Consider the following 13,113-nt stretch of genomic DNA (forward strand, 5'->3'; position numbering starts at 1 on the left):
CACCAGGGAAGCCCTATAATCATTATTAATAATAACAGCAGCTAATGCCAAGTACTCAACCATGTAAGGTGAGTATTATCGTCTTTATTTTATTGATGAAGAAATTGAGGATAAGAAATTTCATCTAAGTAACAGAACTAGGATTAAAGCCCAGTTTAGTCTAACTCTGAACTTAAGCCCTTTTCACAATATTATAATAACATTTCAGATCACCAGGGAGAGGATGGGTGGGTTAGTGAAGAAGACAAATAACATCTTAGCATTATCATGATAACAGTGTTAACCTCAATAATCCCCTAAATGGATTCAGAAACTGGACCACTTTGAGAACCACTATGCTAGTGCTGTAAAAGTATGCTTTTATTCACACCCACAACTACCCTATCATTTATCCCTGCTTAAAGTTTGAAGAGGTTAAATAACTTGCTAAAGATCACACAATCAGCAAGTGACAGAACAAGATTCAAACACCAGAAGCCCATGCCCTTAAAAAACCCTTATAAATCAGTAAGAAAGAGTCAATGTAGAAAAATGGACAAGATATGGACAACTCACAAGAGAATTCTACTGTGCAACAAATATATGAAAAACTAACCAAAAACACACAGATTAAACAAGATACCACTGTCTACCTATCATATTGGCAAAGCATTAGGGTTTTACTAACAGTTCAATCTCATGCACTGCTAACAGACATGAATCAGGTGCAATTACTGTAGATGATAATTTAGCAAAAGGAATCAAAAGCTATATAATGACATTACTGTTTTATCCAGCAATTATACTTTTAGGAATTTATCCTAAGTAAATAACTACAGATGTGTACAAAGACATTCCTATTGAATTACAACAAAAGAGAAAGTGAAGGGACTTCCCTGGTGGCGTAGTGGTTAAGAATCCGCCTGCCAATGCAGGGGACACGGGTTCAAGCCCTGGTCCGGGAAGATCCCACATGCCGTGGAGCAACGAAGCCCGTGCGCCACAACTACTGAGCGTGTGCTCTAGAGCCCGTAAGTCACAACTACTGAGCCTGTATGCCACAACTACTGAAGCCCACGTACCTAGAGCCTGTGCTCCACAACAAGAGAAGCCACCGCAATGAGAAGCCCGTGCACTGCAATGAAGAGTAGACCCCGCTCGCTGCAACTAGAGAAAGCCTGCGTGCAGCAACAAAGACCCAACGCAGCCAAAAATAAAAATAAATAAATTTATTTAAAAAATAATTGGGGAAAAGAAAAAAATGGTTAAAATGGTAAATTTGATGTTATGTGTATTTTACCACAATTTTAAAAAGAGAGAGAAGGATAGAGAATTAAAAAAGAAAAAAAAAAAAGGAAAAGGATTAATGTAAAAAAGAGTTTTATGGGCTTCCCTGGTGGTAGCACAGTGGTTAGGAATCCACCTGCCAATGCAGGGGACACAGGTTAGAGCCCTGATCTGGGAAGATCCCACATGCTGCAGAGCAACTAAGCCCATGCGCCACAACTACTAAGCCTGCGTTCTAGAGCCTGCAAGCCACAACTACTGAGCCCGCATACCACAACTACTGAAGCCCGTGTGCCTAGAGCCCATGCTCCTCAACAAGAACAAGAGAAGCCACCGCAATGAGAAGCCCGCGCACTGCAACAAAGAGGAGCCCCCGCTCACCGCAACTAGAGAAAGCCCGCGCGCAGCAACGAAGACCCAATGCAGGCAAAAATAAATAAATGTGTAAAAAATTTTAAAAAAAGAGTTTTATATTCTTTATTATCAAAAATTCAGTTTCTACTACACGGAAGATACATTACTACATAAACTGCCATTTCTTTCAACACTTAAAAACAAGCATTTTATGTGACATTAATGATGGAATATAATTTGATTAGCCAAACATCTGAAATATGCCCTGAAATATGTTATTTTCATTTTAACATATAAACTTTGAATTAGTTTGCTTCTACAATCAACTTTACAACTAATTAGATGATATTTATTTGATCTGCAAATGACCATAGACTCTAGATATTCTTCTTATCCTTTATCTTCCATCAACTTCTCCACATTAATTGATTTGGACTAGTTAAGTAAGTCTTAACAACTCAGAGCGTGTCATGAGGTAAGGGGAAGAAAGTGATTATGTTCCTCTGACTTCTCACAAAACATTCTAATGTCAAGCTGATTAGAAGAGTAAATTTAAAAGTATGGACAAAAGCAAGTTTTTCTTATATCATGCTATCTTCACTCATTTAAAGAACAAGTTAAAATCTGTTTTTCAAGAAACTAATAGTTTGAAAAAATTTACCCCCCCTCCAACAAACACTTAAAATTTTAAACTTACAAAAGCAGCATGCTTTCCTCGAAATCCTCTTGTACACTGTTGTCTCCACGGCTTCCAAATTATAAAGCCCAAAAGGTACAGAACAAACATAGATGTTTTTGCAAAGGTGCTGAAGAATGGTTTGTTGTACTGAGTAAAAACATACTGTGGAGGAAAAAGTTACAGAAACTATGAGACAAACCTTATTACTCATTTCCAATAAAATACAGTTATTACATGATTTTTAACTCTAGAAGTTCATTTGGAAGGGAAAGATCAAAAGGGATTATAAAAATAACTTGAATTCATTTCTGAATATTGTATTTGCCTTGCATACAAAGGATAATATTTCCAAAACAAAGCAGCAACAACTTGCAAAACAACTTTTGTTCAATATTCACTGAAAACCTACTATGCAACAGTATCTATACTAGCAGCTAAGGAAAAATAAGACAGGATTTCCTGAGAGGAGATCTATAGATACAGATACAGATTAATAGACATAAATATAGATATGAAGAATACACAGTGTAATGTGCTAATACCATGATAGGGGGATACAGGGTACCATGGAAGTACCAAAGAAAGACAGAGCATTTTGAACGTTACAGAAGTTTCCCAAAAGAAGCTATTCTTGATCTGTACCTGAAGGCCCAAACAGAGGAAATAGCATAAAGGGAGGCAATGAAACAGTATGGGGTATGAAGAAAACTGCATGAAGTTTAATGTTATTAGGAAGTTATACAACAACTTGTAATCACTGTTTTTTTCTGTTTGATTTTTAAAAATTGAACTATAGTTGATTTAAAGTGTTGTGTTACTTTCAGGTGTACAGCCAAGTGATTCAGTTTTTTATGTATATATATATATATATATGTATATATATATATATATTCTTTTTCAGATTCTTTTCCATTATAAGTTATTACAAAATATTGAATATAGTTCCCTGTGCTATATAGTAGATCCTTGTAATCCTCATTTAAATTGAAAATATCAGAATGAACTCATAATTTTTGTTTCCAAAAAAACCTAGTTATGTGCATTGAAAAGGCCTAGAAAAAAATGATAACCCAGAGAGGGCAGACAGCAGAAGGAAGAAGAACTATAATTCTGCAGCCTGTGGAAGGAAAACTACATTCACAGAAAGACAGACAAAATGGAAAGGCAGAGAACTTTGTACCAGATGAAGGAGCAAGATAAAACCCCACAAAAACAACTAAATGACGTGGAGATAGGCAACCTTCCAAAAAAAGAATTCAGAATAATGACAGTGGAGATGATCCAGGACCTTGGAAAAAGAATGGAGGCAAAGATCGAGAAGATGCAAGAAATGTTTAACAAAGACCTAAGAGAATTAAAGAACAAACAGAGATGAACAATACAATAACTGAAATGAAAACTGCACTAGAAGGAATCGATAGCAGAATAAATGAGGCAGAAGAACGGATAAGTGACCTGGAAGACAGAATGATGGAATTCACTGCTGTGGAACAGAATAAAGAAAAAAGAATGAAAAGAAATGAAGACAGCCTTAAGAGACCTCTGGGACAACATTAAACACAACAACATTCGCATTATAGGGGTCCCAGAAGGAGAAGAGAGAGAGAAAGGACCCGAGAAAATATTTAAAGAGATTATAGTCGAAAACTTCCCTAACATGGGAAAGGAAATAGAAGCCAGAAGGGAGTGGCATGATACACTTAAACTGATGAAAGGGAAGAAGCTACAACCAAGATTACTCCACCTGGCAAGGATCTCATTCAGATTTGATGGAGAGATCAAAAGCTTTACAGACAAGCAAAAGCTAAGAGAATTCAGCACCACGAAACCAGCTCTACAACAAGTGCTAAAGGAACTTCTCTAAGTGGGAAACACAAAAGAAGAAAAGGACCTACAAAAACAAACCCAAAACAATTAAGAAAATGGTCATAGGAACATACATATCGATAATTACCTTAAATGTGAATGGATTAAATGCTCCAACCAAAAGACACAGGCTTGCTGAATGGATACAAAAACAAGACCCATATATATGCTGTCTACAAGAGACCCACTTCAGACCTAGGGACACATACATACTGAAAGTGAGGGGATGGAAAAAGATATTCCATGTAAATGTAAATCAAAAGAAAGCTGGAGTAGCAATACTCATATCAGATAAAATAGACTTTAAAATAAAGAACGTTACAAGAGATAAGGAAGGAAGTACATAATGATCAAGGGATCGATCCAAGAAAAAGATATAACAATTATAGATACATATGTACCCACCAAAGGAGCAACACAATACATAAGGGAACTGCTAACAGCTATAAAAGAGGAAATTGGGCTTCCCTAGTGGCGCAGTGGTTGAGAGTCCGCCTGCCAATGCAGGGGACATGGGTTCATGCCCTGGTCCGGGAAGATCCCACGTGCCGCAGAGCGGCTGGGCCCGTGAGCCATGGCCGCTGAGCCTGCACGTCCGGAGCCTGTGCTCCACAACGGGAGAGGCCACCACAGTGAGAGGCCCGCGTACCGCAAAAATAATAATAATAATAATAATAATCTTCTAACGAACAAAAGCCCAGGACCAGATGGCTTCACAGGTGAATTCTATCAAACATTTAAAGAAGAGCTAACACCCATACTTCTCAAACTCTTCCAAAAAATTGCAGAGGAAGGAACACTCCCAAACTCATTCTACGAGGTCACCATCACCCTGATCCAAAACCAGATACTACCAGAAAACAAAGATACCACAGAAAAAGAAAATTACAGACCAATATCACTGATGAATATAGATGCAAAAATCCTCAACAAAATACTAGCAAACAGGATCCAGACAGCAATCAGTGAAAAAAAAGAAATAAAAGGAATCCAAATTGGAAAAGAAGTAAAGCTGTCACTGTTTGCAGATGACATGATACTGTACATAGAGAATACTAAAGACTCTACCAAAAAACTACTAGAGCTAATCAATGAATTTGGTAAAGTAGCAGGATACAAAATTAATGCACAGAAATCTCTTGCATTCCTATACACTAATGATGAAAAATCTGAAAGAGAAATTAAGGAAACACTCCCATTTACCACTGCAACAAAAAGAATAAAATACCTAGGAATAAACCTACCTAAGGAGACAAAAGACCTGTATGCAGAACAGAATAAGACACTGATGAAAGAAATTAAAGATGATACAAACAGGTGGAGAGATATACCATGTTCTTGGATTGGAAGAATCAACATTGTGAAAATGACTATACTACCCAACGGAATCTACAGATTCAATGCAATCCCTATCAAACTACCAATGGCATTTTTCACAGACATAGAACAAAAAATTTCACAGTTTGTACAGAAACACAAGAGACCCCGGATAGCCAAAGCAAACCTGAGAAAGAAAAATGGAGCTGGAGGACTCAGACTCCCTGACTTTAGACTATATTACAAAGCTACAGTAATTGAGACAGTATGGTACTGGCACAAAAACGGAAATATAGATCAATGGAACAGGATAGAAAGCCCAGAGATGAACCCATGCACATATGGTCACCTTATTATTGATAAGGAGGCAAGAATATACAATGAAGAAAAGACAGCCTCTTCAGTAAGTGGTGCTGGGAAAACTGGACAGCTACATGTAAAAGAATGAAATTAGAACACTCCCTAACACTATACACAAAAATAAACTCAAAATGGATTAAAGACCTAAATGTAAGGCCAGACACTATAAAACTCTTAGAGGAAAACATAGGCAGGACACTCCATGACATAAATCACAGCAAGATCCTTTTTGACACACCTCCTAGAGAAATGGAAATAAAAACAAAAATAAACAAATGGGACCTAATGAAACTTAAAAGCTTTTGCACAGCAAAGGGAACCATAAACAAGACGAAAAGACAGCCCTCAGAATGGGAGAAAATATTTGCAAATGGGAGAAAATATGTGCAAATGAAGCAACTGACTAAGGATTAATCTCCAAAATTTACAAGCAGCTCATGCAGCTCAATATGAAAAAACAAACAACCCAATCCAAAAATTAGCAGAAGACCTAAATAGACATTTCTCCAAAGAAGATATACAGACTGCCAACAAACTCATGAAAGAATGCTCAACATCACTAATCATTAGAGAAATGCAAATCAAAACTACAATGAGGTATCACCTCACACCAGTCAGAATGGCCATCATCAAAAAATCTACAAACAATAAATGCTGGAGAGGATGTGGAGAAAAGGGAACCCTCTTGCATTGTTGGTGGGAATGTAAATTGATACAGACACTATGGAGAACAGTACGGAGGTTCCTTAAAAAACTAAAAATAGAACTACCATACGTCCCAGCAATCCCACTACTGGGCATATACCCAGAGAAAACCATAATTCAATAAGAGTCATGTACCACAATGTTCACTGTAGCTCTATTTACAATAGCCAGGACATGGATGCAACCTAAGTGTCCATCGACATATGAATGGATAAAGATGTGGCACACATATACGATGGAATATTACTCAGCCATAAAAAGAAACGAAATTGGGTCATTGGTAGAGAGGTGGATGGATCTAGAGAATGTCATACAGAGTGAAGTAAGTCAGAAAGAGAAAAACAAATACCCTATGCTAACACATGTATGTGGAACCTAGAAAAATGGTACAGATGAACTGGTTTGCAGGGCAGAAATAGAGACACAGATGTAGAGAACAAATGTATGGACACCAAGTGGGGAAAGTGGCGGGGTGGTGGTGGTGGTGGTGTGATGAATTGGGAGATTGGGATTGACATGTATACACTGATGTGTATAAAATGGATAACTAATAAGAACGTGCTGTATAAAAAAATAAATAAAATTCAATTAAAAAAAAAAAAGATAACCCAGAAGCAATGAACACCTCTAGAATCCAGATGATGATCTGTACCATCTTGCACACAAAAAAAAACACAGGACCTTGAAGAAAGGGTTAAATCCAAGTATGGGACAGGAATGTATGAGATGAGTCTGGGGCATCTTGTGCCAGAAGGCAAACAGGATGTTAAAGATTAATGGGGTAATATTGAAAGGACACTGGAGAGAATTTAAAAGGGCTCCCACCGGCCTCAGATAGGGCAGTTTAAGCATCAAAAGGGATAATAACTGGGCTTCCCTGGTGGCGCAGTGGTTGAGAGTCCGCCTGCCGAGGCAGGGGACATGGGTTCGTGCCCCGGTCCAGGAAGATCCCACATGCCGCGGAGCGGCTGGGCCCGTGAGCCATGGCCGCTGAGCCTGCGCGTCCGGAGCCTGTGCTCCGCAACGGGAGAGGCCACAACAGTGAGAGGCCTGTGTACCGCAAAAAAAAAAAAAAAAAAAAAAAAAAAAAAAAAAAAAGGGATAATAACCACAATTGCTTAAAACACATCAAATATACAAAAGTCCATAAATGTATAATGATATGCAAAAAATCCTCAATGGTTACTTCCGGAAGTTGCTAGGCAACATTAGTTTAAAATGAATAAAGGGGAAAAAAATGAATAAAGGGAAAGAATCAAGATTTATCCAACCTTTCCTACATGATCCGTGTATCGGGATAACCAAAGAGTAGTTGTGGAAAAGTTCTCCTTAAAGAATTCTAGCTAATAAACGCAGAAGGAACGACCCTTAGAAAAATCACCATTTTACAACCCTAGTGAAATACTCTATCTGGGCAATAATTATATGGATATTCAACCATTACCTAAAGATTGATGAGGAACTTACAGTGCTCAAATTGGCATCATCCAAAGTAAGACTTGCAGACATTATGGGCCTCATGTTGTGATGTCCAAGGAAGTACCCAATACCACCAAGGCATTTTTTCCTAAAAACTGAACCTAAATCAAATCAAGACTTTACATCTACCATTTTACAGGAAATAAGAGAGACAAAGGAGCAAGCTAAATGAAATCTCAAGGAAGTAATTAGCCAAATCCAGAACATGTGTGCTGTGGACTGAATGTTTGTATCCCCTTAGGTGAAAATCTTAACCCCCAATGTGATGGTATGAGGAAGCAGGAGCCTGTGGGATGTGATTAGGTCAGGAGGCTAAGTCATGAATGAGATTAGTTCCACATAAAAGAGACTCCCGAGAGCTCTCCTGCCCCTTATGCTTTGTGAGGACACAGTGAGAAGACTGCCATCTAAGAACCAGGAAGCGGTTCACAACAGACATCAAAACTGCTGGCGCCTTGATCTTGGGTTTTTCACTCTCCAGAACTGTAAGAAATGTTGTTTGAACCACCCAGTCTACGGTTGTCTGTTACGGTAGCAGCCCAAATGGACTACGACAGTGTGATATATTCTACAGGAAGAATGATCCAATTTCTCCAACAAATCAAAAAAAAAAAAAGAAAGGGAGGGAATACGGTTAAGGACTAAAAGTGACTTAAAAGTTCCAACAAGTATAATGTGTGATCTTTGACTAGATCCTAACCTAAAAAGACGTCCTTGACAACCAGGGAAATTTGAATATCAAATGATTTTAATGAATTATAATTGATTTTGTGAGATATATTAATGGCATGGTAATTATATTTACAAAATTAGAAGTCCTTTTGAGATGAATATGAAAGAATTTATAGGTGAAATGTCAGGTAGCTAGAATTTGCTTTAAACACTGGAAGAAAAAATGTTTGGGAAGGGGTTGATAAGATTGGCAAAATTTGGGGCTTCCCTGGTGGCATAGTGGTTAAGAATCCGCCTGCCAAGGCAGGGCACAAGAGTTCGAGCCCTGGTCTGGGAAGATCCCACATGCCGCGGAGCAGCTAAGCCTGTGCACCACAACTACTGAGCCTGTGCTCCAGAGCCCACAAGCCACAACTACTGAGCCCACGAGCCACAACTACTAAATCCTGCGCGCCTAGAGCCCGTGCTCCGCAACAAGAGAAGCCACCGCAATAAGAAGCCCGCGCACCGCATCGAAGAGTAGCCCCCGCTCGCAGCAACTAGAGAAAAGCCCGCGTGCAGCAACAAAGACCCAACACAGCCAAAAATAAATAAATAGAATAAATAAATCTATTAAAAAAACTGTTGGCAAAATTTGATAACTGTTAAAGGTAAGTGATGGGTACGTGAAGATCCATTACACCATTCTCTCTACTTTGTATATGTCAGAAAATTTCCACAATAAGAAGACTGATTTTCAATTTTGAAATACACAGTATATCTTAAGTTTGAAGAGCATATGTGGCTGAGGAATTAGACACATTACATATGCTCCTGGATAACCAAATTATAAAATATCCTCTTATCAACAGGTTTTACTTTTTTCAAAAATAAGGACAAGTTTGTTGTTGGGTTTTTTATTTTTCCTTTTTCCTTTGCTTAGATATGGATTGTTAAATTATAATTTAATCAGGTGCTCTTTTGTCCTAAATTTTATTATGTGATAAATAAAACCAAACTATTTATTTAAAATTAAAATAAAAATTTAAAGATAGGCTTATTTCCCTGTCATCATTTAAGAGGGTTCTTTGTAGTTAAACTACAGTGTTAATCTAAAAACTAAAAAGGCTGTAGAAAAGTGAAAAATAAATGGCCTATTGTATTCCAGAGTCTAAGTCCCCAAAGGCTAAACATTTATTCATTCATCGGATACAATGTCAATGTCAACTATTTACTTAGCTACCATGTGAGATGACCAGCAGTATCACACTGCTTCTTTTGAGATTTAAGCTCATTGCATAAATGCTAGTCTTCCTTTTGCCTTAAGATAGCAACATGTAAGTTGAAATGCAGTAACTTCTGAAAATAGGTTTTTACAGAGATCATTAGCCAAACAGAATAAAGTACCTGTACAAGCTGTACAAGTTGAAAGAAAAACTAGCTTGTGAACTCAAAATACCACATTACTACCGACAGGTCATCAATAAAAACAACATAAAATTTAACTAAAGGCAATCACTGTATACATATACTTCATAATAATGTTTGAATCGGCAAACATATAAATGTCCATGCACGCATGTATGTGTACGATAGTGCCCTGTACATGAAAACTCAGATCACTTTCACTCATCTGTCCTAAAGCATTCTCACTTTCTACTAAATGGTGACAAATGGATTCGCATCCTAGATGGCTGTTCCACTAGAAGATAGTATTTCTAAAGAAAGAAATTAATTTAGGAAAAAAAACAACAAAAACACCCACAAATATTAAGAAAATATGCATGTACCTCATTTTCTAAATAACCTCCCTAAAAGATATAAGAAAACTGTATGAAGCAACAAAAAGAGTATCCTTTCAGTTTCAACTTGAATTGATACTAATTCATTATCAAAGAAAAGATAAATAATTCAACAATCTTCAAAATACTGCTTTAAGATGAGAGATAGTAATGACGAGAGATACTATAACAATAATAATATTTCTATAACGCAACATCATTCCTAGACGAGATTACATACCGAAGTAAGTTCTGAGGATGCGACCCATATCACATCAACAAGTAGGAGAATAACAATCCCAAGAGCCATTCGCCTGCGCTGAGTGAAACCACTGCTCTGGGAATTCATTCGGTTCATGATAAATACACACACCATTTGCAGTCTGTTTCGTGAAAATACAGATCACATTAGAGGAGATATTTTTTAAATAACCATAAAAAAATGAGAAAATTAGTATAACAGAAATATCTTACATTTGTTAAGCTAACGTTCAGGTTGAAAGTCATACAGGTTAAAAAAAAAAAAGGCGTGCAATTTACCTTATTTTAAAGGCCTTTCTGAGGTCTTCAAGAGCAGCGCCTGAAAACTGGTCAGATCTGAGCCTAAACGGAGGTGAAAAACTCAGCGCACCTAAAAACCACCACAAAACAATGCTTATGAAAACATCAACCAGTCAACATAAGATTCCTAAGCTCTTTTTCACTCTTCACCTTCCAAATGAAAGAATATCAAAGTGTGTGAAATATAACTGACACTTTCCTCTAGACTTTCATGTTATCCGTTGTGTATTTCTAATTATACTCAGAAAAGAACACGGTACAGGAAAAAAAAAAAAAGCAGTATTCAACAAACGGCATATTTAAGAATAGTTAGCTACTGAAAAATAGCTTCTCCGAGTTTCATAAATACAGAACTGCATTCGCCTCCCGTGCCTCTCTCCGGAGGTACCCACTCCCGGGACAGCGTCTAGACACGCGCCTGTTCCTAAGTGTCTTTTCCGTCCCCGATCTCGAGCGGAGTTGGGTGATGTGAGAGGAAGGGATTTGTTGTGAGTCTCGACGGCACGTTTCCAAGCACCTCACGTGGTAAAGGGAAAGGATCCTCCAGGCTTCCCCACCCACCCCTGTCCACTTATTTTAGCTCTAAATAGTCATTCACGAGATGGGTGGGGAAAACAGCTGTTAAAGGGAATCTTCCTTTTTCGGAGGAAAAAAAAAAAAAGTTAAGCCGGTGACGCCTCCCCTGGGAAGGCGAGTAAAGCCCTGAAGCGGCGGCGCCCAGGCAGCTTCCCCAGACACCGTTGCCGTTTCGGTCAAAGCACGTCGGCTGCTACCAAAGGCTGGAGGTGGGGCTGTTGGTGGACCCTCAACCCCGGCTTCGGTGCCGGGTGATTTCGCGGGCCTCCCGTGCCTACCTACCTGGCCTTCTTGCCCCGCGATGGTGTCGTGGCGGCACCATGAGCGGACCCGGCCCGGACCCGCCGCCGCCCAGGGCCACGGCCGCGGCCTCGGACTCACAGGGCTGTCGCGGCGCCTGACATTGCGCTGCGCTGGAGGCCCAGCCCCTGAAGCCGCGGTGCCCCTCGGAGCTAGGCTGCCGACGCCACCCAGCTCCACTCGGCCCGTGAGGGCGGGGAGCGGGTGAGAGTGAGGAACCGCGCAGGCAGCGATGGCCGCGGAGGCCTGGAGCTGGATCCAGGCCCCGCCCTGGGCCCGCCCCCGGCCCCGCCCCCGGGCCCGGCCAGCCAGCCTGGCCTGCGGCCCTGCCCCACGGCCTGAGGGCGGTGGCGCGCGGGTTACGTCACGGAAGCGCAAAGGCGGCCGCGGGAGGGTCCGCCTCTAGGGTGGTTTGGCGGCGCTGGGCACCGAGCGCGGAGGAGGTGCGGCTGGGGCGGCAGGGAGGAGCGGAGGTGGGAAGAAGGGAAGTGGGGCGCGGTGGAAGGAGAAGAGGGAAGCGGGCGTGGGTGGCTGGGTTGGAGCGAAGGTCAAGGGAGGTGGCCGAGCCTCCAGATGGCCCCGCACTAAAAGAAGAGATAGCAACTCCAGGCAACTCTCGATATTCCTTTCTCGAGAAGAGGCCGGAAAAGCAAAATGGCTTGGGAGAACTTTTGCTTTCTGGAAACTTTTTGTATGTAAAGTAGATCCCAGCTCTGGGAATTAGAAGCTGTGTTCCTAGGGCAAGCTACTTCACCTCCCTGACCCTCAGTTTCCTCATCTGAAAACTGGGCATAATAATAGTACCAGCCTCATCTGTTAGTTTGTACATATGCCAGGATTACATGAGCGTACAAATGTGAAGGGCTTAGATAATTCATGGCAGGTAGAACACAAATGTTAATAATTATTACATTGTACAGACTTTTTCTTAATCATCTTCAGTATCCCATAAGAAAAATGGCTTGCCATTGTGCTGGTTTGCATTTAGAAAACAAAAACAATACTACGAGGTTCTGTATGGAGTTGTCTACCACCAGCACATTTGTAACATCTTTATGAGATGGTGTGAAGAAATGAAATTTTCTTCTATAGTCAAATGTAGTGCATTTCTTACCTTTTTAATCTCTCGTTTTATTGAAATTGAATGTATTGAATTTTTTCAGTTGACTAATAAAACAATACCAATGGACATTTTTTGTGTTAATCTAGTCAATTTCT

At 39.8% G+C, this 13,113-nt stretch overlaps 1 protein-coding gene across 3 annotated transcripts in view; it reads right to left on the reverse strand.

The window, feature by feature from the left end:
• SLC35F5 (solute carrier family 35 member F5) overlaps positions 1-12,138 on the reverse strand; it is a 208,537-nt gene extending 196,399 nt beyond the window's left edge. For all 3 annotated transcript variants that reach the window (XM_030843825.2, XM_070046017.1, XM_060302528.1), the window contains exons 1-4: positions 11,878-12,138; positions 10,999-11,089; positions 10,700-10,841; positions 2,318-2,461 (exon numbers count right to left, since the gene is read on the reverse strand). In XM_030843825.2, the coding sequence (XP_030699685.1) occupies positions 2,318-2,461; positions 10,700-10,841; positions 10,999-11,089; positions 11,878-11,917 (417 nt within the window). In that variant the 5' untranslated portion in view covers positions 11,918-12,138. The remainder of the gene's footprint in view (positions 1-2,317; positions 2,462-10,699; positions 10,842-10,998; positions 11,090-11,877) is intronic.
• Positions 12,139-13,113: the final 975 nt, after the last annotated feature.

Source organism: Globicephala melas, chromosome 7, assembly GCF_963455315.2.
Source record: "Globicephala melas chromosome 7, mGloMel1.2, whole genome shotgun sequence".
In the NCBI taxonomy this organism is placed as follows: Eukaryota; Metazoa; Chordata; class Mammalia; order Artiodactyla; family Delphinidae; genus Globicephala; species Globicephala melas.